We start from the raw sequence: 21,185 nt of genomic DNA, 5'->3' as shown, positions 1-21,185 counted from the left end.
GGGAGTATGAGTCGGGGGGGGGAGTCAAGTATCCAGTGCGAACTCAACCAAGTGGCCTGGTAAAAGTCATTGACATTGCGGCAGTGGGTGTTGGTCCTCCTGGTCACACTCCCCGAGCTGCTGGTCACTGCCACTTCCTTCCAGGTGGCTGACCCTCCTGGACCCTCGGGGGAACAGGGTATCCAGTCTGGCCTCCAGCGCATCCAACAATCATCCCAGCTCGTCGTCACCAAAGTGTTGGTTGGTCTCTGTGGCGGCATGGCTACAAGGGGAGTGGGATTGGCTGTGCTGGAGTGGTTGAAGTGCTGCTGTCATTTGTTAGCGGTGTGCTGGTGAGCACTATTCCGGGCAAATCAGCCAGTGAACCATGATTTGCAGCGTGAATCCCGTGGGGCCTCGTCAAATGGGTCAATTAACATTATATAGTGATGACAGCCTCTCTGGACTGAACGTTGGGAATCTCATGTCATTTCCCACTCACTATCACACTGAGAAACCTTTCCATTAAATCACCTGGTGACTTACACTTCACAATTCAGCAACCCTAAGTTCTACTCAGCTGGTCACAGATGATGTGTCCCAGGAATTGTAGGTGAAAAGGATAATTATAGAGCAGAGAATTTGGAATTTACTAACAGGACTTCCAAGTACACTGGCCTTGATTTTTTTTTTTTTAAGGTAAATTTAGAGTACCCAGTTAATTTTCTTTCCAATTAAGGGGCAATTTAGCGTGGCCAATCCACTTAGCCTACACATCTTTGGGTTGTGGGGGTGAAACCCATGTAAACACGGGGAGAATGTGCAAACACCACACGGACAGTGACCCAGGGTTGGGATCGAACCTGGGACCTCCGTGCCATGAGGCAGCAATGCTAACCACTGCTCCACCGTGCTGCCCCACTGTCCCTGATTGCTGAGAGTTGGATGATGCTGCCTTCAACAGCAATGGGATGTTGTCACATACCATTGCAATCATGTCCTCTTCCATGGACAAGTGGCCAAATACATGGAACATCAAACAAGGCACTAAAACTTACTTGTAGGCTTTCAACACAAATTTTCAGGCTCGCGATGCCACCTTAAATAGGAGAGTGATAACTTAACATTGCCCATTCAGTGCCTCATTCATCTGGAAAAAAGCTGTTCTCCAGTACAGTTGTAGCAGTGAAATTTATTGGAACATGAGAGAGATGATGGTTAAAGGGGACCTTGAAATGGAGACTCATGCAAAGTGCTTTTACCTCTTACCCTTTGCATCCTACCTCCTCATTCAGTAGTTGATGTGCTGCCATCTGCTCCAATGGCCTAGTCTGCCCTTGCACAAATGCTGGTGGAGCAATCTTTGTCTGGCCTCTCATGGGATTCAAAATCTAGAGGACAATAGCAACTCAACAGAGCAGAGATGGGTACAGCATTCCTCTGGGTGCAATTTACCGGCCGCTTCCCACCAGAATAAGGATGGGACCAGGCCGGCCGACCCCAGGAGAGGCCTCTCCCAGGATTCCTGACGGTTGTTATGCCTCGCAAGAGCTAACAAGATCTTGCAAAACATTGTGATCTGGATCCTGCCTACAATAGGAAGGACTTAGACTTGCAGAATTATGTGAATTTAAAAGCTCACTTGACTCTGCCGACGCCAGTTTGAACCAGTGCCGGGATCTACCGGCCTCGCCGAAGAGACACCAGCCAAACACTGTTCAGCACTGGTCCTCACAAACAGTGACCAGGTGAAATGGCACTTGGGGGGGCGGTGGGGTCTCCCAGGCGGTTGGAGGCACCTGGATGCACCTGGGTAGAGAGAGAGAGAGACACGTTCCCCGCCGTATCCCGAAAACACAGATAGTGGGGCCGCTCCTGACGCTACAAGCAACAAGGCAGTACTGCGGGTGGTGCATTGCCCTCATCATCCGCCATCTCCCCATCTTCTTTCTCCTCCATAGAATTTTCCATTCTGCGTATTGATCCTTCTGCAGCTCCAAACATTGCTGCTTGACAATTTTGGGTGAAGCATACCACGCCACAGTACTTTGTAACCCTAACTGGTGCATACTGAAGGCCATACTGAAGATCTAAAACCATCCTTTAGTATGCAGATAGCTTCTTTGATGACATATATGCTGTTCATATCATATTCACTATAGTGCTCCTGGGCCTCATTCCTCAGGTTGCTGAAAGGAGTCATCAGCCTAATTTGGGTAGGTGTCCTGAGACACTGAACAGCCAGTGGTAACTACTTCCTGGTGTGAAGGGTGGATGCTGCAGAACAATAAGATTCTGGTGCTTGGGAATCTTAACAATCCTTTTCATGGTAGTACACCAGCTGCACGTTAATGGAGAGGAAGCCCTTGTAGTCAACAGACACCTGTAGGTGATATATGGATGTCTTAATTGCTACGTGTGCAGTCAATGATCAACTGCATCGATGGGAAACAGCAAACTCAAGCTCATTCATTCAGACTGCCATCAATACAGGCAAAGCTGACATAATTGCCAGCCCTAACAAACATACTATTAGTCACCTGTCATCAAATAGAAAATGTTGAAACAGCATCTGTGGAGAGAAACAGAGTTAACAGTTCAGATGGTAGTTGACCTTCCATTGGGCTCATCGATCTGCAACATTAAATCTGTTTCTTTCCAGAGGAGCCGTCTGACCTGCTGAGTACTTACAGCATTTTTGGATTTTATTTCAGATTTCCAGTATCTGCAATGTTTTGATGTTGCATCAGTCTCCCTCATTTTTTGCTGTTAACTTTGTCATGTGAGAGTACCTTTAAGAAATGGGTGTTTATAAAATAGCTGTAGTGGGTGTACCTTTAAGAAATGGGTGTCGATCGGGTGGCTGCAGTGATGTCTGAGTGTGGGTGGAGCTGGGCTGTCTGTCTGCTTTAACTTTCGCTTTGGGCTGTCTGCTACAGGGTGTGTTTTAGTTTCGCTTAGAGAGCTGGATAACTGCAGTCACAGCAAGACGGTGTATTAGTCTCTCTCTCTGCAATCTAATGACTGTCTCCAGATCCTTTGCTGATTTAAAAATAATACCTGTTTCTGTAGAGAAATTAAACCTGATGTCTTTCTGTAAAAAGTTTTTTTTTGTCTTATGGATGTCGCAAGGAAAGGTTAAGAGTTACTTATAGAGTACTGTATTCTTTGGGGGGATTTATTGGTGTTGATAGTTGTTAAGATGTTTACTGTGGGTTTATAAAGTGTCAACTGGTTTCATAAATAAACATTGTTTTAATTTAAAAGTGCTGTAGATCTCTGTTGCACCACACCTGCAAAGTAGGACTGTGTGCTCCACATAACCATAATCTATTAAAAGGTGTGGGTCAGGTGAACTCCATGATACACTTTGGGGTTCTCTCAACCCTGGCCCATAACAACTGAGATCCTGCAAAAGTTTCCCGCAAAGACCTGGAAGAATCCAGATGATAACAAGTTGAGGGTGGTGATGACTTTGACAGCCACTGGCAAAGCTGACAGTAGGTCTTGTTTCAGCAAGCTGCATATGTCTACCATCACCTGATTTGAGACCCTGCGCCTCCTGATACATGTCAAGGAAGTTCAATCTCTGGACCCTGTGATGGATTTGGCCTTCTGCAAGTTGCACCTCTCTACTTCTTTGCTGCTCCACCTTCCTCTGTGAAGATGCAGGCATGCAATCAGCAGGATACTATTGGCATGGCCACTTGTCATTTTGGTCCTCATCTTAGGTGCAATCTAATTGAATAAATGGGGTCAATCTTGATCTCAAAAATGCAGATCAGGGGCGGGATTCTCCCCTACCCGGCGGGGCGGAGTTTCCTGGTGGGACGGAGTGGTTGAACCACTCTGGCGTCAGGCCGCCCCAAAGGTGCGGAATCCTCCTCACCTTCAGGGGCTAGGCTCGCCCTGGAGTGGTTGGCGCCCCGCCGGCCGGCGGGAAAGGGGCATGGCGCTGCACCAACCGGCGCTGAAGGGCCTCTGCCGGCCGGCGCAAGTCGGCGTATGTGCGGGAGAGCCAGCGCGTGCTGGCATCATCCCCGCGCATGCGTAGAGAGATTCGCTTCCGCACCGGGAATGGCAGAAGACCACAGCCTCCGATGCGGAATAATAGAGTGTCCCCACGGCACAGGCCCGCCCGCAGATCGGTGGGCCCCGACCGCGGGCCAGGTCACCGTGGGGGCACCTCCCGGGGCAAGATCTCCCCGTGACCCCCCAAGAACTCTGGTGCCCGCCCACGCCGCCAGGTCCCACCAGTAAGGGACCTATTCTAATTTACATTGGCGGGACTGGCAAAGAATGGGCGTGACTTCAGCCCATCGTGTGCCGGGGAATTCGGTCAGCCCCTGGGCCCATTGAGTCGCGCCGGACGCCACCATTCTCCGAGGCGGGCGGCACGACTCACGGCGGGGCAATTTTTTGGGGGGCGGGAGAATTAGGAGGACGGCGGGGGCGGGATTCACGCCGACCCCCGGCGATTCTCCCACCCGGCGGGGGGTCGGAGAATCCCGCCCCAGATCTCTACACCTCCAAAGTATTGAAGAAACCTCCAAAGTTTGCAAAGTAACCTCTTAGTAAAGGTACTGTGAGCAAAACCTTACTCATAAGCAGGCAAGAAAAGTGGTGAGTACTGAGCATGTACTGGCATATTTCCAGAAGGCATTGGGGCCTAACTGCTATTTAATTAGAGGTCTATGTGAGGAAGCAGGAGTGGTTTTCCAAAATTTTAGCTGGGAAAGGAGAAGGGGTGAGAAAAAGCCCTAAAAGATAAATCATTTTAATTTCCTTGTGGGGTCAGACATAACAAGCGTATTCTTCTAGTTCTCACAAGGAAGATATATCCGTAACCCCCCAAGTCCCAAAACATTGATCACAAGGCCCACCCAAGCCTTCTCCCTGTGACTTCCTTGCGTACTGTGGCTGTTATATTACCTTTTGAACCAGCCAAGTTGATGAAATGAATAATAGTCTTCTTGTAAATATGAACTAATTTAGGAATATAAATAATATGAGTCCTTTTTACTTAATACACAACTAGTAAAATAAATAAAATATAGTAAAGATAACTAACTAACTACACAATGTTGTAATGAAATAACTTATAACTTTTCTCTCTCTAGCTATTCTATGCCTTGTCTGTTCACTCTCCTGAAGCACACTCTCTCAGAAAGAGCGGAATGTCCTTTTTATACCACCTGATAGTGAGGCATCTAATGTTGAATTGACTGTACTAGTTTTACATACATTGATCATGTATATTAATATACAAACCTCATTACATCCCCCTTTTTTAACATTTTCTTGCAAATATTAAAAGAAAATATTACATATGAACTCCAGTGTATACAATGTACAGCAATCACTAGAATTATGAAAAAGTTCACAAATTCAGACGGTTGGGTCTTCTTCTTCTCCTTGACGATCTTCTTAATGTCAAAGGTGATGAAGACGTTTTTAATGTCTTTGTTGATCATCAAATTTGAATGCAGTTGCTGTTCAATTTGTTTTGAAATTGTTTTATTCAAATCAAGATTAGGAAAAATCTTCACAGTATCTGTGACTTGAAGTAGATCTCTACGATTTCTTCTCAGAATGTTTCCATCTGAAGTTTTTATCAGCTAAGATCTTGCAGATAATTGTCTAATTATGCAAGCAATGTCAGACCAACCTCCTTCAGGAAGTCAAAATCTAACAATATCATTCTCAGATAGAGTAGACAATTCTTTTGAATGTAAATCAAAATACTGCTTCTGTTTCATTTTCTGTTGTTGAATTTTCTTCACAATGCGACGTTGTCCAGGATCAGGAAAATTTAACTGAGGTAGAGTTGTTCTTAAATTCCTGTTGTATAATATTTGAGATGGAGATAATCCTGTCGCTAAAGGGATGTCCTGTAATTGAATAAAGCTAGATAAAAATTAGATTGTGAATCTTTTGATTTGCTAAGTAGCTGTTTCATAATGTGGACACCTATCTCTGCTTTTCCATTGGACTGTGGAAAATGAGGGCTCGAAGTTACATGCTCAAAATTGTAAGTCGATGAGAATTCTTGCCATTCATGGACCATTGTCAGACATGACAATACGAGGAATACCATGCCTGTCAAATATTTCCTTGCATGCCTTTATAACAGTACTGGATGTGATGTCGTTCAATTTCACTAGTTGAGGAAAATTGGAAAAATAGTCAATGACAATGAGATATTCCTTGCCAAATAAGTTAAAGAGATCAGCACCAACCTTGATCCATGGTGATGTAACTAGCTCATGTGGTTGTATTGGTTCTTTGCATTGATGGTTTTGATGTGACTGACACATTGAACATGATGATATCACGTCCGAGATATCATTGTTGATACCTGTCCAATAGATTGATTGTCTGGCATGACGTTTACATTTGTCAATGCCTAAATGACCCTCATGAAGTCTAGAATGCATTTCAGACCACATGCTGTGTGGAATCACAATGTGATCTTGTTTCAGTAAAATACTGTCCACAGTTGTCAGTTCTGACTGAATGCTTTGGTATTGTGGACAATTACCTTTAGACCACCCTTGTTGAAGACGATGTATGACTTTCATCAAAGTAGCATCTTTCAGTGTTTCAATGTGAATTTGTTGTCATTTAGAATCAGAGGCTGGAAGTAACTCTCTGAATAATTGTAGTTGAGAATCAACATAATTGATTGATTCTTCTTGAAGAATTTCAGTGTTGACTGATCTGGACAAAGTGTCAGCAATTACTAACTGTTTACCTGGAGTATATTGTAGAGTGAAATCATATCTTCTCAATTTCACTAGCAGACGTTGAAGTCTGAGAGTCATTATTTAAATTTTGTTCAATGATGTGTGTAATTGGGCGATGGTGAGTTTCTACTGTGAACTTGGGTAGACCACAACATAGTCGTGGAATTTGGAAATCCCAGTAACTAGCCCAAGACACTCCTTTTAAATTTGGGCGTACCTACACTCAGTCATAGTCATGGATCTTGGCGCGTAGGCAATTGGAACCCAATTATTGAAATGGTCTTGTTGAAGGAAAACAGCACCTATGCCATTGTGACTAGCATCCGTTGAGATTTTAGTAGGTCTTGTAGGATCAAAAAATGATAAGCATGGAGCTTGTATCAATTGTTGTTTTAAATCTGTCCATTCTTCAGTATGTTTTTCAGTCCAAACAAAATCTGTATTCTTTCTGATCAGTTGACGTAGTGCTAATGTTCTGTTAACTAGATTTGAAATGAACTTCCCAAGAAAGTTAACAAATCCTAGAAAGTGTAAGACTGCCTTCTTGTCTTCAGGAATTTGCATTGCCTTGATGGCTTACACTTTATCTTCATCTGGCTTTATTCCTTCAGCTGTGATGTTGTCACCCAAGAATTTCAAAGAGGAGGCGGCAAACATGCATTTAGCTTTGTTTAGTTTCAGACCATATTCGTGTATCCTTTTGAATAATTCCCAAAGACATTTCATATGGTCTTCAGGTGTTGTTGACCAGATGATTATGCCTTCAACATAAACACGAACAACTTCAATGTCTTCGGTCATTTGTTCCATTGAACGCTGAAAAATTTCCAAAGCTGATATAATTCCAAAGGGCATTCTGTTGAAACAGTACCTTCCGAAAGGTATATTAAAAGTACAGAGGAGTTTACTGGAGTCCTCAAGTTGCATCTGCCAAAACCTTGTGATGCATCAAGTTTGGTAAAAATTCTGGCATTGCCTATTTCTGCAGTAATGTCTTCTTTCTTTCGTATTGGATAATGTTCTCTTCTAATATTGCGGTTGAGATCTTTGGGATCCATACAGATTCTTATCTCACCTGTAGGTTTTTTAACGCAGACTAGGGAGCTAACCCAGTCAGTAGGTTGAGTAATTTTTGATATGATACCTTGAACTTGCAATCTCGATGCTTGAACTTGGTCCATTGAAAAGTTGTTTTTGTCGAATGTTCCGATGTTGCGATGACTTCTGTAGTCGAATAGTTGAGTCCGATTTTATTAATTCTAAATCTTTACTAGTCTTTCTTAAAAGATTACATCACTCTGGTACCATGTTATATTACCTTGTGTAATATAGTATATTACTCTTTTGAACCAGCCGAGTTGATGAAATGAACAATAGTCTTCTTGTAAAGATGAACTAATTTATTGAGTAATATAAATAATATTTTTGAGTCCTTTTTACTTAATACCCAACTAGTAAAAGAATTAAAATATAGTAAAGATCACTAACTTACTATACAATATAATAATGAAATTACATAACTTCTCTCTCTAGCTATTCTATGTCTTGTCTGTTCACTCTTCTGAAGCACACTCTCTCAGAAAGAGCGGGAAAGTCCTTTTTATACCACCTGATAGTGAGACATCTAGTGTTGAATTGACTGTACTAGTTTTACATACATTGATCATGTATATTGATACACAGAGATCACTACAGTGGCCAATCCTTCAGTCCCACAGGGAGGGACTTCCTTCTGTGGCTTAATAATGCACTCGGCATTACTTTCCAAGTAAGAGTCATATGCAGATGAGACCAAAAGTTAAAATTACTCAGGCCTAATGTTGCCATAGTTTGCTGCTCACATCAGCCCCACTTTCCCTCTCTCAACCTGTGTTAAAATTTGCAGACACATTTTTTCTTACTAAGAATCCGTCACTTGAAGTACTAAAAACAGGTTTACTCATCAAAACAAAGTTTTAGAAGCATCAATGCCCCGGCCACTGCTGTACTTAATACTGTTGAAAGCTGCTTATGGCATATTGTCCTCTGGGTGGTTATGATTAGAAGGAAGGAATAATATGATAGGGTATTCTTAGAATTTTATATATGATCAGCACTTAATTTTATTTCAAGTGTAAATAGTACCAATATGCAAACACTCAATGTGGAAAGCTTTGGGGTACAGTGTGCTGAATCAGGTCATTGTCTGCTTAGCATCACTAGACAGCAGAATATTATTATGGAGACAAGCTTAGTATGCATCTGTATACACCATCTATCTGACGGTGTTTTAATAATACATTGATTTCTGAGGCAAACTAATGAATGATCAAAGGCTAATATACAGATCAGTTAAGAAAGATAGGAAAAATGTTTTGCAGTACATACTCTGGGCTTGAATGCAATTAACTTCAAAACCATTTCAACTGTGAAGAGTCCGGTGAAGAGCATATTAAGTACATCCATGGCTTGACTAAATTTCGTTGACTGGCCGAAATGCTTAAAAAAGAAACAAAGAATTAGATAATAATTCAGGATCTCATTCGAAATGAAAACTTCATTCTTACTAGAGCAGGTAATTTTAAAAAAAGACTCTTTTGGGATCCAAGGATTTGATTTAAGTGCTATTAATTTAAAATGAGCAATGTTATGCTTCCAAATGGATGTCTCAGCAAAGCCATTTTCTATGTCTTTTTTGTTAAATTTTGCAATCTTCATGACTTGTTTGCTTATTGAGTAAATGCAGACTGATAAACAGGCCAGTTGCTGAACAGGTAAATTAATCTTTAAATTGAGGACAAAGATTTGCAATTAGGAGATTCATATCACATAATTTTACTTCACCTATTTTTCAACAATGGCCTTCTTCAGCAAAAGACAAATAACAGTTATCAAAATGAGTAACCAGTTAAATGAAACTCTTTACTTGTAAAATTGAATGTTCAGTTCCAGAGAAGGTTGTTTCACAATAATTAAGACTTATTATACCATTAAAACTTTACTTATGCCTGAATGCATCATCCCTAACTTTTTCTGCCATGTTTAGGGGTAACTGGTGGATAAGTACAGCAACTTCATACCTTTACATGGATTTCAATGTCTAATAGGCAGTAGCTTCTGGACCTTCACATTTAACAGCACATGTGTGTTGCTGTCTGATTTACTGCATAATAACATTGAGTACTGAAAGTGTCTGGAATGGTAAAGGGCAAGCTTGATGGATCAAGATCTTATATCGTCTAGAAATTCTTGTGTTCCTTTGGTGGTGACAAAATTATTACTTTCATAGACAATTATTTAACCCTTTACCACCAGAGCAAGCTGCCAAAGAAATCAGTATCCAAATTCTGGACAATGGTGATGGAGCAGTGGGTCCTGAATACAATATGATGATTAAGGTGCGTGCAATTTATTGAAGGGTATTTAATTTTGAAAACAGCCTAATCCCCCTCCCTCCTCAAAAAGGGTAGGAAAGTACCAATTTCACTGCTAAAACAATAAACCCGCTTACAAAATGTGGAAACATTGATTTAAATCTTTGGCGCTTGCATGTAAAGCATTGCATTAATGGGGTATGCTTTTCCATGCCCAATCTTTCTCTTTGTGCTCTATGCAGGAGATACAATATATCCTAATGTCTCATAAATAAATAGCAAGCTGAGGTAAAGGCCAGCATTATTCAGTTGTATTGATAATTTCATTGGAATTCATTTCAAAATAGTTTTATGTATCATAGATAAACATGCACAAGGGACTTTTTAATCAATTAGCAAAAAAGTATCAAATAAAAATTATTGGTTTTCCAAAAACAATGACTGTAAGATTTCTCAGAACTGCTCCCAATCTGCTGGTATAATTTCACTAGAAGCATGCATTAATCCCATTTGAACAAAGGTCACTGAATTCCCATATTTCTCTTTGTCTTACCTGCATTGCCAAGCAAATTGTGTTCAGTAGTATCAGAACAAACATCAGGTATTCGAAATAGGTGGAATTTACGACATACCACACTTTATACTGGTAAGTATTCTTTGGGATGTACCGGCGAAGAGGCCGAGCCTTTAGGGCATACTCCACACATTGGCGCTGTAAAATGGCAGAAAATAAATTATTTTATATAACAATAAATCATATTTTATGAAAAGTGAATATAATATCTATCGACCCTATATAAAATAATGTTTCTAAAACACAAGTACTAATATTTTGTGATGACAGGTGGACAATACCTAAGGCAGCACTGTAGCCTTTATTGTTTGTGTTGCTTTCATGCAAATATTTGCGTTCAGGTGATATTAAACTAGTAGACAAAAGTACCCCAAAATGTGTTCTAATTTGAAAATCAGATCCCAGCCTCAAGCCTTTCAAGTTATTGATTTGTTTTTGTAAATTTCCTTCAGGATCATAGAACCAGAGGTTTACATGGCATTTATAAGTCATCCATACACAGAATTATAGGAAATTATTGCAAAGAATCGGTATGTTTTTTCCAGCTGGTCTTACTGGTTTACTGGTGTTTATGCTCTACATGAGCCTCCTTCCCATCTACATAATCTAACTAATCTCTACTATCTGCATAATCTTTTATTCCTTTCTCTCTCCTTCCTCCCTCCTTTATCTAGATTTCTCTTAAAAAGTGTGTATAGGGCGCAATTCTCCAAAAACCGAAGAGTCCCCTAGCCAACGCATTTAGCCGCGTGTTTCCCAGCGCTCGCAGTGCCGAGAAACACATGGCTATTCAACGCAACTCGCAGTGTATAAGGGGCCTGAACGGGGAAGGCACATCCGAGGCCGCACATAGCCCCGTTTTGTAGAGTGGGGAACTCCCCATTGTAACGAGAGATCGGTACACCATTTTTAAATGGCATCCTGATCTCCGAGGCCCCCAAAACGATCCCTGACCTTAACCCAGCCCAAACGCACTATGGAAGGGAGTCTTCCCCCTGTGCACCCACCCCCAAAGACCCACACCAGGCATCCCCGGCCTGATCGTGTGTGCAAAGAAAATGCCAGCCCGGCACCTTCGCATTGCCCCTGCCAGCTGCCAGTGCCATCTGGGCACCTTGGCAGTGCCAAGCTGGCACCCAGGTGGCACTGCCAGAGTGCCAATCTGGCACTGCCAGGGTGCCCAGGTGGTACCAGCAGTGCCAGGGAACCACACTGCCCAAAGGACATGCAGCTGGAGGCCTCCAATCCCCTGGGAGACGCCCATGAGTGCCATCCCGTCTGGTTCCCGTTTGTGGAGACCAGTGCTGAACGGCAATTGCCCGAAGTCTCCAAGGCGAAGGGGATGAATCCCAAAACCTCAGGTATCTCGGGAATCTGCAGATTAGAGTGCGGCTTACTGCCTATCTCTAATATGCAAATTTGCCAAAAAGTTATCCCGCCCATTCAGATTGCAACATCTCGAGAGATCGCATCGGGTTCCGCGAGGCGTGTTGAGCAGGGTCTCCCGGCTTTAAACGGCCACGCTGCACCGCAGCAAGCTGTTTTTTTGGGAGCAGCGTGGTCTTTGGATGCGCCCATAGTATACTATTCACCCTAACTACTCAATCATTAGATTAATTAATAAATTAAGGACTATTTTATATTTATGTACCCTCGGTTTGGACTCCCAACAAGTGGAAACATCTTTGCTGTATCTCCTATCTAGCTCAGTTGGCTGGACTGTTAGTTTGTGATACAGAGCAAGGCCAACAGCGCAGGTTCAATTCCTGAGGTTGTACATGAGCCTTCTCAACCTTGCCCCTCGCTTGAGGTGTGGCGATTCTCATTTAAAGCACCACCAGTCACTTTTCCCTTCAAAGCGGAAAGCAGCTGATGGTCATCTGGGACCCCTGAAGGATTTCAACTAGATTATCTTTTACTGAGATAAGAGCCCTGGTGGTTATAATTTCTTAATACTTATACCATTCTTGGAAATCCTGTTGCAAATGCTCAAGTGCCTTTATATACTTCATTTCAGAATGTGTGTATATATATATCTCAGATAATCCTGCACAAAGGAATTCTTATTCCATCAGAAAACAGAGCACAGCAGAAAATTATCATTATTCCAAATACAATGACTGGAAAATTTCTCAGAACCACTCCTAATTTGCTGATTTTACTTCACTGGAAGTGCACCGGAAATCCCATGTAAACACAGGCATTTTTTGAAATATGGGGCAAGAACCTTTAAAAATATATATTTTGTCATGGATTTAGGCATCACTGGCAAGAGCAACATTGTGGCCATCCCTGCTTTGCCTTGAGAAGGTGGTTATGAGCCACCTTGATAAATCACTCCATTCCTTGTGGTGGCAGTGTTCCTGCAGTGCTGTTAGGGATGAAGTTCCATGGGGCGGCACGTTGGCGCAGTGGTTAGCAATGCTGCCTACGGCACTGAGACCCAGGTTCGATCCCGGCCCGGGTCACCACTGTGTGGAGTTTGCATATTCTCCCCGTGTCTGCGTGGGTTTCACCCCCACAACACAAAGATGTGGATTGGCCACGTTAAATTGCCCCTTAATTGTAAAAAAATAATTGGGTATTCTAAATTTATAATTAAAAAAAGAGATGAAGTTCCAGGATTTTAACCCAGTGACAATGAAGGAACAATGATATATATGCGAATTAGAATGGTGTGTAACTTGGAAGAGAATATGCAAATGGTGGTGTTCCCATATGCCTGTTTCCCCCGTTCTTCAGGTGGTAGAGGTCACAGGTTTGGAAGGTGTTGTGAAGGAAGCTTCACAAGTTGCTGCAGTGCATGCTGTAGACGGTATGTAATGCTGTCACTGTGTTCTGGTGGTGGTGAGAGTGAATTTTTAAGGTAGTGGATGGAGTGCCAATCAAACAGCCTTTTCTGTCCTGGATGTTACTGAGCTTATTGAATGTTGCTGGAGCTGCACTCATCCATGCAATTGGAAAGTATTCCATCAAACCTCAAACTTGTGCCTTGTAGATTGTGGACAGCGTTTGGAGAGTTGGGAGTTGAATTACTTGCCACAAAATTCACAACCTCTGACCCGCTTTTGCAGCCACAATATTCACATGGCTGGTCCAGTTAGTTTTCTGGTCAATGGTAACCTGTAGGATATTGATGGTAGGGGTTTTAACAGTGGCAACATCTTTGCACGTGAAGGGGAGATGATCAGACTCTCTCTTGTTAAAGATGTTCATTGCCTGGCACTTGTGTGGTGTGAATGTTACTTGTCGCTCATCAACTCAAATATGGATATTGCCCAGTCTTGTTGCATGTTGGTACAGACTGCTTGGGTTGAATTTTATGGCTAGGCTAAAGGTCCCAACATTGGAAGAGGAGCAGGTACCGCTTCCACTTGGGCAGGAATCAGCTGCCTCCAAGCAATTATTTGTCAGCCTACCAATTAACAGTGAGCAGACATGGGGACTGACCAGAGAGGGAGTGAAGGTTGAGAGGTATCCATTCACACTTGGATTCGGGGATACAACATGGTGAGCTAGCACAGATGCTCCCAAGCACTGGCGAAGGCTGTGACAGCTGAGCTCGGTGACAGTTAGAGGACTGCTGGCAGCCAGGGTAATGCTGAGCCCCAGGATGATGTTGTGCCTCTGGAATTGACAGCAACATGGCAAACACCGCAGTTGTAGTATGAGGTAAATGAATACCTGACAGAGGTTCCTGAGTCTTTGCGCATCGAAGTATCAACAATCATAGAATCCCTACAGTGCAGAAGGAGCCTCACCAACCGTTCGAAAGACCACCCTACCTAAGTCCAATCTCCAACGCTATTCCTGTAACCCCACCCTAGGATCTATTTATGCCAGGTTTCTGGGTGTGTTTGGCTTCCTACATGAAAAGATTGGCGACCCTCATGAAGAGCCAGATCCATCAGACTCGTCAGTAGATTCTAGAGAACATCATTGCATCACCTTGTCCATGATCACTATGCTGCAGGGCTAAGACGAAAGGGAACGTGTTGTTTTAAGTCTCCACCATGTCCTTGGGTTCCTAAGGTCACCAGGGAGGTACAAGTCTGCCTTTGGAGGAAGGAGGGGTGTCTTCCTTCTGCATCTGGGGATTTCTCTTAGGAAGCTCTTGCTGTGGACAGCAGCTCCTCAGCAGTTGCCTCAAGTCGCCGCATCAACAGAGGGGTTTTCTGCATCTGTGCAGGAACCCCTCAGCATGCCAGGGCCCTCTAGGCCTCAGGCCATCAGGATATAGCTTTCAAGGTAATCTCAACATGAGGATAGCATGGCCAGCTGTCTGCCTCCACCTCAGTTGCAAGTGTAGGGAAACACATAGGAAGTACACATAATAAACTTAAGAACAATACCTAGCTGCATTTGGAGTTCATGGGTTCATGAATAGAGTCTCAAAATATAAAGCATTGTGTTCCCTGTGCCTTGGGTGGCAGGGCCTCTCTGTGTGGTAGCTTTTCCTGCACTGAGGTTGATTATGTTCCCCTCTGTGCCCTTTTCCTGTGTACCCACCCTAAGATAGGCTCTTTTGTCAGTCCTGAGGTTGTTAATCTCCCTCTGCCTGAACCCCTCTCCCTCTCTATGCTTCTCCTCAATAGGCACGCAAATTCTGCATGAATGAGGTCCATAATAGGTGGCTTTTCTCAGTTCGCAAGGAATTTTATTCAAATTGCTAACCACTTCTGTTTGTTCTGCTCAAGTGCCAATGCCTCATTTGCTTTTCTGATTGGAGGGCTGTGACTAGTAGTGTTCCGCAGGAATCAGTGCTGGGACCTTTGCTGTTCGTAGTATATATAAATGATTTGGAAGAAAATGTAACTGGTCTGATTAATAAGTTTGCAGACGACACAAAGGTTGGTGGAATTGCGGATAACTATGAGGACTGTCAGAGGATACAGCAGGATTTAGATTGTTTGGAGACTTGGGCGGAGAGATGGTAGATATAGTTTAATCCGGACAAATGTGAGGTAATACATCTTGGAAGGTCTAATGCAGGTAGGGAATATACAGTGAATGGTAGAACTCTCAAGAGTATTGAAAGTCAGAGAGATCTAAGTGTACAGGTCCACAGGTCACTGAAAGGGGCAACACAGGTGGAGAAGGTAGTCAAGAAGGCATACGGCATGCTTGCCTTCATTGGCCGGGGCATTGAGTGTAAGAATTGGCAAGTCATGTTGCAGCTGTATAGAACATTAGTTAGGCCACACTTGGAGTATAGTGTTCAATTCTGGTCGCCACACTACCAGAAGGATGTGGAGGCTTTAGAGAGGGTGCAGAAGAGATTTATCAGGATGTTGCCTGGTATGGAGGGCATTAGCTATGAGGAGCGGTTGAATAAACTCGGTTTGTTCTCACTGGAACAACGGAGGTTGAGGGGCGACCTGATAGAGGTCTACAAAATTATGAGGGGCATAGACAGAGTGGATAGTCAGAGGCTTTTTCCCAGGGTAGAGGGGTCAATTACTAGGGGGTATAGGTTTAAGGAGTGAGGGGCAAGGCTTAGAGGAGATGTACGAGGCAAGGTTTTTTACACAGAGGGTAGTGGGTGCCTGGAACTCGCTGCCGGAGGAGGTGGTGGAAGCAGGGACGATAGTGACATTTAAAGGGCATCTTGACAAATACATGAATAGAATGGGAATAGAGGGATACGGACCCAGGAAGTGTAGAAGATTTTAGTTTAGACGGGCAGCATAGTCGGCACAGGCTGGGAGGGCCAAAGGGCCTGTTCCTGTCCTGTACCTTTCTTTGTTCTTTGTTCTAGTACTCTGGTGGCATGCCTGCGTAGAGCTAGCACCTTATCCCCCAGTCTTATCTGTCATGATATTCAAACACACACATCATGATAGACACACCAACACACAAATCAGAACACACAACACCACAACCAATGACAGACAAAGACAGAGACAGTATAAAAGGACAAACACGACACCTGGTGGGCAGTTGATCTGGGGACAAGGATAACGACAAGACCTGTTTTAACATCACAGACAGGGAGTCTCCACGTGCAGAGTATCAAGACAAAACTGTAGATAGTAAGTTTGAATAAAACAGCGTTGTACCAAACAAAACTATGTTGGCTCATCTGTGTGTCAGAACGCCCAACACCACATGGTACAGGAGTGGATCGATACCTGCCGACTAACCTGCCATTCTGGACATGGACCTCACCAATAAACCGCAGCCGTTGCAAGTCGCGGGGAACCTTGGTACCAATTGGAAGCTCTTCAAGCAGTGATTCGACCTGTACATCCGAGCCAACGAGAAACAGAGTGCCTCGGACGAAACTAAGATTGCAATGCTCCTCTCCTACGCAGGTCAGCACGCCATTGATGTCTTCAACTCACTGGTGTTCGAAGAAGGCGAAAACCAATCCAAGTATGACACAGTCATCCTCAAGCTAGACCAGCACTTTAATGTTGAAGTGAATGAAAGTTTTGAAACATATCTCTTTCAGCAACGCCTGCAAGGTAAGGAGGAGCTTTTTCAACTCTTTTTGACGCATCTCCGAATTCTAGCGCAGTCCTGCGGTTACGGCAACACCTCAGAGTCCATGATCAGGGACCAGATTGTTTTTGGCGTTGCCTCCAGTGCCCTACGCCAGCAGCTTCTTAAAATCAAAAGCCTCACCTTAGCGTCTGCAGTGGAAGCCTGTGTCCTCCACGAGAATGCAACCAGCCGTTTTGCCCGATTTCAGGCGTCCGAATTGGCACGGAGGGGGTCCCCAGCCGTCGAATCGGCAAGCCAGGCCGCCCACGATGCCGAACGCATCCAGGCCATCGATTATCTCCCGACCCGTGGCCCCGACGAGAGCGGCCGCTTCCCGCGCTTTTTGCGGTCTCCCGCGCTTGTGCGCGCCAAAACCAACGGCAACATCGAGGGACGCACCGCGCAGGCGCGCCCAATGAAGATCGCATTGCGCATGCGCAATGGCGCAACAAACGCCGTGACGTCATGACGTGCGGCAACTGTGGAGCTGTACACTTAAAAGGGCCTGCTAAAAACCGACAGTGCCTCCGATGTGGCAAGATGGGCCACTATGCTGCCTACTGTCGTGCGGTTCAACCCATGGATCCTACACATCTCCGACAACCTCGCAGACACGTCAGGACCGTCCAGCCCATGCATCAAGACTTCCAGCTAAATGATGCAGATGACCAGGATGCCTTCCGGGTTTCCGTCATCGATGTAAACTGGGTCAACGCCATCAATCCGGCCGATGAGTGGAGTGCCACCCTAACGGTCAACCGATCGCACGTCACCTTCCGTCTGGACACCGGCGCATCCGCCAACCTGATTGCATATTCTGAATTCCAGGCCATGAAGGTCAAACCACTCATCACGCCATCCCGGCTCAAGATGGTTGATTATAACGGGAACGTCATCCCGTCCATGGGTTCTTGCCAGCTACAGGTAACTCACAAAACGCACACGGCCACACTCCCCTTCGAAGTTGTTGGCTCATCAAAAGATTTGTTACTGGGCGCACAGGCGTGTAAGGTCCTTCACCTGATACAGCGCATTATGTCTCTCTCTCTCCAGATGAGATATCCGACTTCCCGGATGCTGAGTTTCACGCAAATCTCCATTCCCTCCTTGCTCACAACCAGGAGGTATTTGAAGGCATGGGGACATTGCCATACACTTACAAGATTCGCCTCAAACCGGATGCCATCCCGGTCGTTCACGCACCTCGCAGGGTTCCTGCGCCACTCAAAGACCGCCTCAAGTTGCAGCTGCAGGCTCTTCAGTACCAAGGGGTCCTATCCAGGGTCACGGAGCCCACGCCATGGGTCAGCTCCATGGTCTGTGTAAAAAAGCCCACTGGCGAGCTCCGCATATGCATAGATCCTAAAGATCTAAATAACAACATTATGCGGGAACACTATCCCATCCCAAAACGAGAGGAAATCACCAGCGAGATGGCCCAAGCCAAAATATTTACCAAACTGGATGCGTCCAAAGGATTTTGGCAGATCCAATTGGACCCGGCCAGCCGAAGGCTATGCACGTTTAACACCCCTTTCGGCAGATTCTATTACAACCGGATGCCATTTGGCATCATCTCGGCATCTGAGGTTTTCCACCGAATCATGGGGCAGATGATGGAAGGCATCTAAGGGGTACGTGTATATGTGGACGATATCATCATTTGGTCCACCACTCCGCAGGAGCACATGCATCGTCTACGACGCGTCTTCGCCCGCATACGACAAAATGGCCTGCGTCTCAACCGCGCCAAGTGTGCCTTTGGCCAGACTGAGCTGAAGTTCCTCGGGGACCACATCTCACAATCAGGGGTCCGTCCCGATGCAGACAAAATTAGCGCCATCACAGCCATGCCACGGCCGGCTGACAAGAAGGCTGTCCTAAGATTCTTGGGCATGGTCAACTTCCTTGGGAAGTTCATTCCCAACCTTGCTTCTCATACAATGGCTATGCGCCATCTCGTGAAGAAATCAACAGAATTCCAATGGCAACAATCGCACCAGCTGGAATGGGAGGAGCTCAAGCACAAACTGCTCACGGCACCAGTGTTGGCGTTCTTCGACACGGCTCGCCCCACAAAAATCTCAACGGATGCCAGCCAATCTGGTATTGGAGCAGTACTCTTGCAGAAAGATAGCACGTCGTCATGGGCCCCGGTTGCATATGCCTCACGAGCCATGACCCCTACCGAACAGCGCTACGCGCAAATAGAAAAAGAATGCCTGGGCTTGTTAACTGGATTGGACAAGTTCCACGATTATGTGTATGGTCTTCCACGATTCACGATCAAAACTGACCACCGCCCCCTGGTCAACATAATAAACAAGGACCTGAACAACATGACCCCTCGCCTCCATCGCATCTTACTTAAACTCAGGAGGTATGATTTCGAACTGATCTACACTCCGGGGAAAGATCTCATCGTGGCGGACACGCTCTCCCGAGCAGTGAGTACACCACCAGATGCGGAGGGGTTCGTATGTCAAATTGAGGCACACGTTACTCTGACAGCAGCAAATCTGCCGGCTGACGACCCAAGTCTGGCCCGCATACGTGCAGAGACAGCGACTGACCCCCTTCTATAGCGAGTGATGCGCCACATGGCGGAAGGGTGGCTCAAAGGGCAGTGCCCGCAGTTTTATAATGTGCGAGATGACCTTACCAACGTTGATGGGGTCCTTATGAAGTTAGACAGGATTGTCATTCCGCACAGCATGCGCCAGATGATTCTTAATCAACTACACGAAGGCCACTTGGGAGTCGAGAAATGCAGACGGAGGGCCCGAGAGGTGGTATATTGGCCGGGTATTAATGAAGACATAGCCAACATGGTGCTCAATTGCACAACCTGTCAGAGGTTTCAGCCGGCGCAACCTCCGGAGACGCTTCTACACACGAGATGGTGACATCCCCCTGGGCGAAGGTGGGTGTTGACCTATTTCATGCGCTCGGCAGAGATTACATCCTTATTATAGATTACTTTTCCAATTACCCGGAAGTCATACCTCTACATGATATGACGCGTCCGCAGTCATTGGGGCCTACAAGGAAACATTTGCTCGCCATGGCATTCCAATGACTGTCATGTCAGACAATGGACCCTGTTTCGCCAGCCGTGAATGGTCGTCCTTTGCCGCAGCATATGGTTTCACTCATGTGACGTCCAGCCCTCTACATCCACAGTCGAATGGGAAGGCAGAGAAGGGCGTTCACATTGCCAAGCGGCTCCTCTGCAAGGCGGCTGCTGCCGGATCGGACTTTAACCTCGCCTTGCTGGCCTATCGATCGGCCCCGCTAGCCACGGGTCTCTCGCCAGCACAGCTCCTGATGGGTCGCTCCCTCAGGACGACGGTGCCATCCATCCTGGCACCAACAACGGACCATGATACGGTTCTTCGTAAGATGCAAATGCAGCGTGATCGGCAGAAGAGTCTGTACGACACACAGGCGGTGGACCTTCACCCCCTGACCTCCGGAGACAAAGTACGCATCCATCTACTGCATGGTGGCTGGTCAGCACCGGCCGAAGTTCTACGACGTGTGGCTCCCCGCTCGTTCCTGATACGCATGCCGGATGGTTCAGTGCGTCGCCGCAATCGGCGCGCCCTTCGCCGACTTCCACACTTGCAGCCACACTGTACACACACGCCGGATCCTCAACAGGCTTCCGAGGGTGACTTCGTGGAGCTGCCGCAGATCACGCCCCTTCCATCGCCACCCATGGCCAGGCTTGCACATCAGCCGGTGGTTCTTGACCCACCCTTGAGGCGGTCAACCCGAATTCGTCGCACACCCATTAGACTGGACTTATAACACTGTTCATACGTTTAAAAAGTTAAACACTACTGTATTATAACCCGTTGTTGTTTATCGTTCCAGATATCGTTTGACCGGACCACTATTCAAAGTTTTTTTTCGCATTCATGTTTTGTTATGGTACAACCTCGTTAGCATGACGCACCCGACATCGCCCCATGTAAATAGTTACGTCATATGCACATGCTGTACACAACACACACACACACTCTTAGATGCACTCACGACACG

The 21,185-nt window shown here is 45.3% G+C and overlaps 1 protein-coding gene across 5 annotated transcripts in view; it reads right to left on the bottom strand.

The window, feature by feature from the left end:
- cacna1c (calcium channel, voltage-dependent, L type, alpha 1C subunit) overlaps window positions 1-21,185 on the bottom strand; it is a 1,623,635-nt gene that overhangs the window by 399,314 nt on the left and 1,203,136 nt on the right. For all 5 annotated transcript variants that reach the window (XM_072484617.1, XM_072484613.1, XM_072484615.1 and 2 more), the window contains 2 exons: window positions 10,632-10,790; window positions 9,093-9,203 (listed from right to left, as the gene is read on the bottom strand). In XM_072484617.1, the coding sequence (XP_072340718.1) occupies window positions 9,093-9,203; window positions 10,632-10,790 (270 nt within the window). The remainder of the gene's footprint in view (window positions 1-9,092; window positions 9,204-10,631; window positions 10,791-21,185) is intronic.

Source organism: Scyliorhinus torazame, chromosome 19, assembly GCF_047496885.1.
Source record: "Scyliorhinus torazame isolate Kashiwa2021f chromosome 19, sScyTor2.1, whole genome shotgun sequence".
Taxonomy (NCBI): domain Eukaryota; kingdom Metazoa; phylum Chordata; class Chondrichthyes; order Carcharhiniformes; family Scyliorhinidae; genus Scyliorhinus; species Scyliorhinus torazame.
The sequence above is the reverse complement of the archived record's forward strand: the minus strand, read 5'-3'. Positions and strand labels throughout refer to the sequence as shown.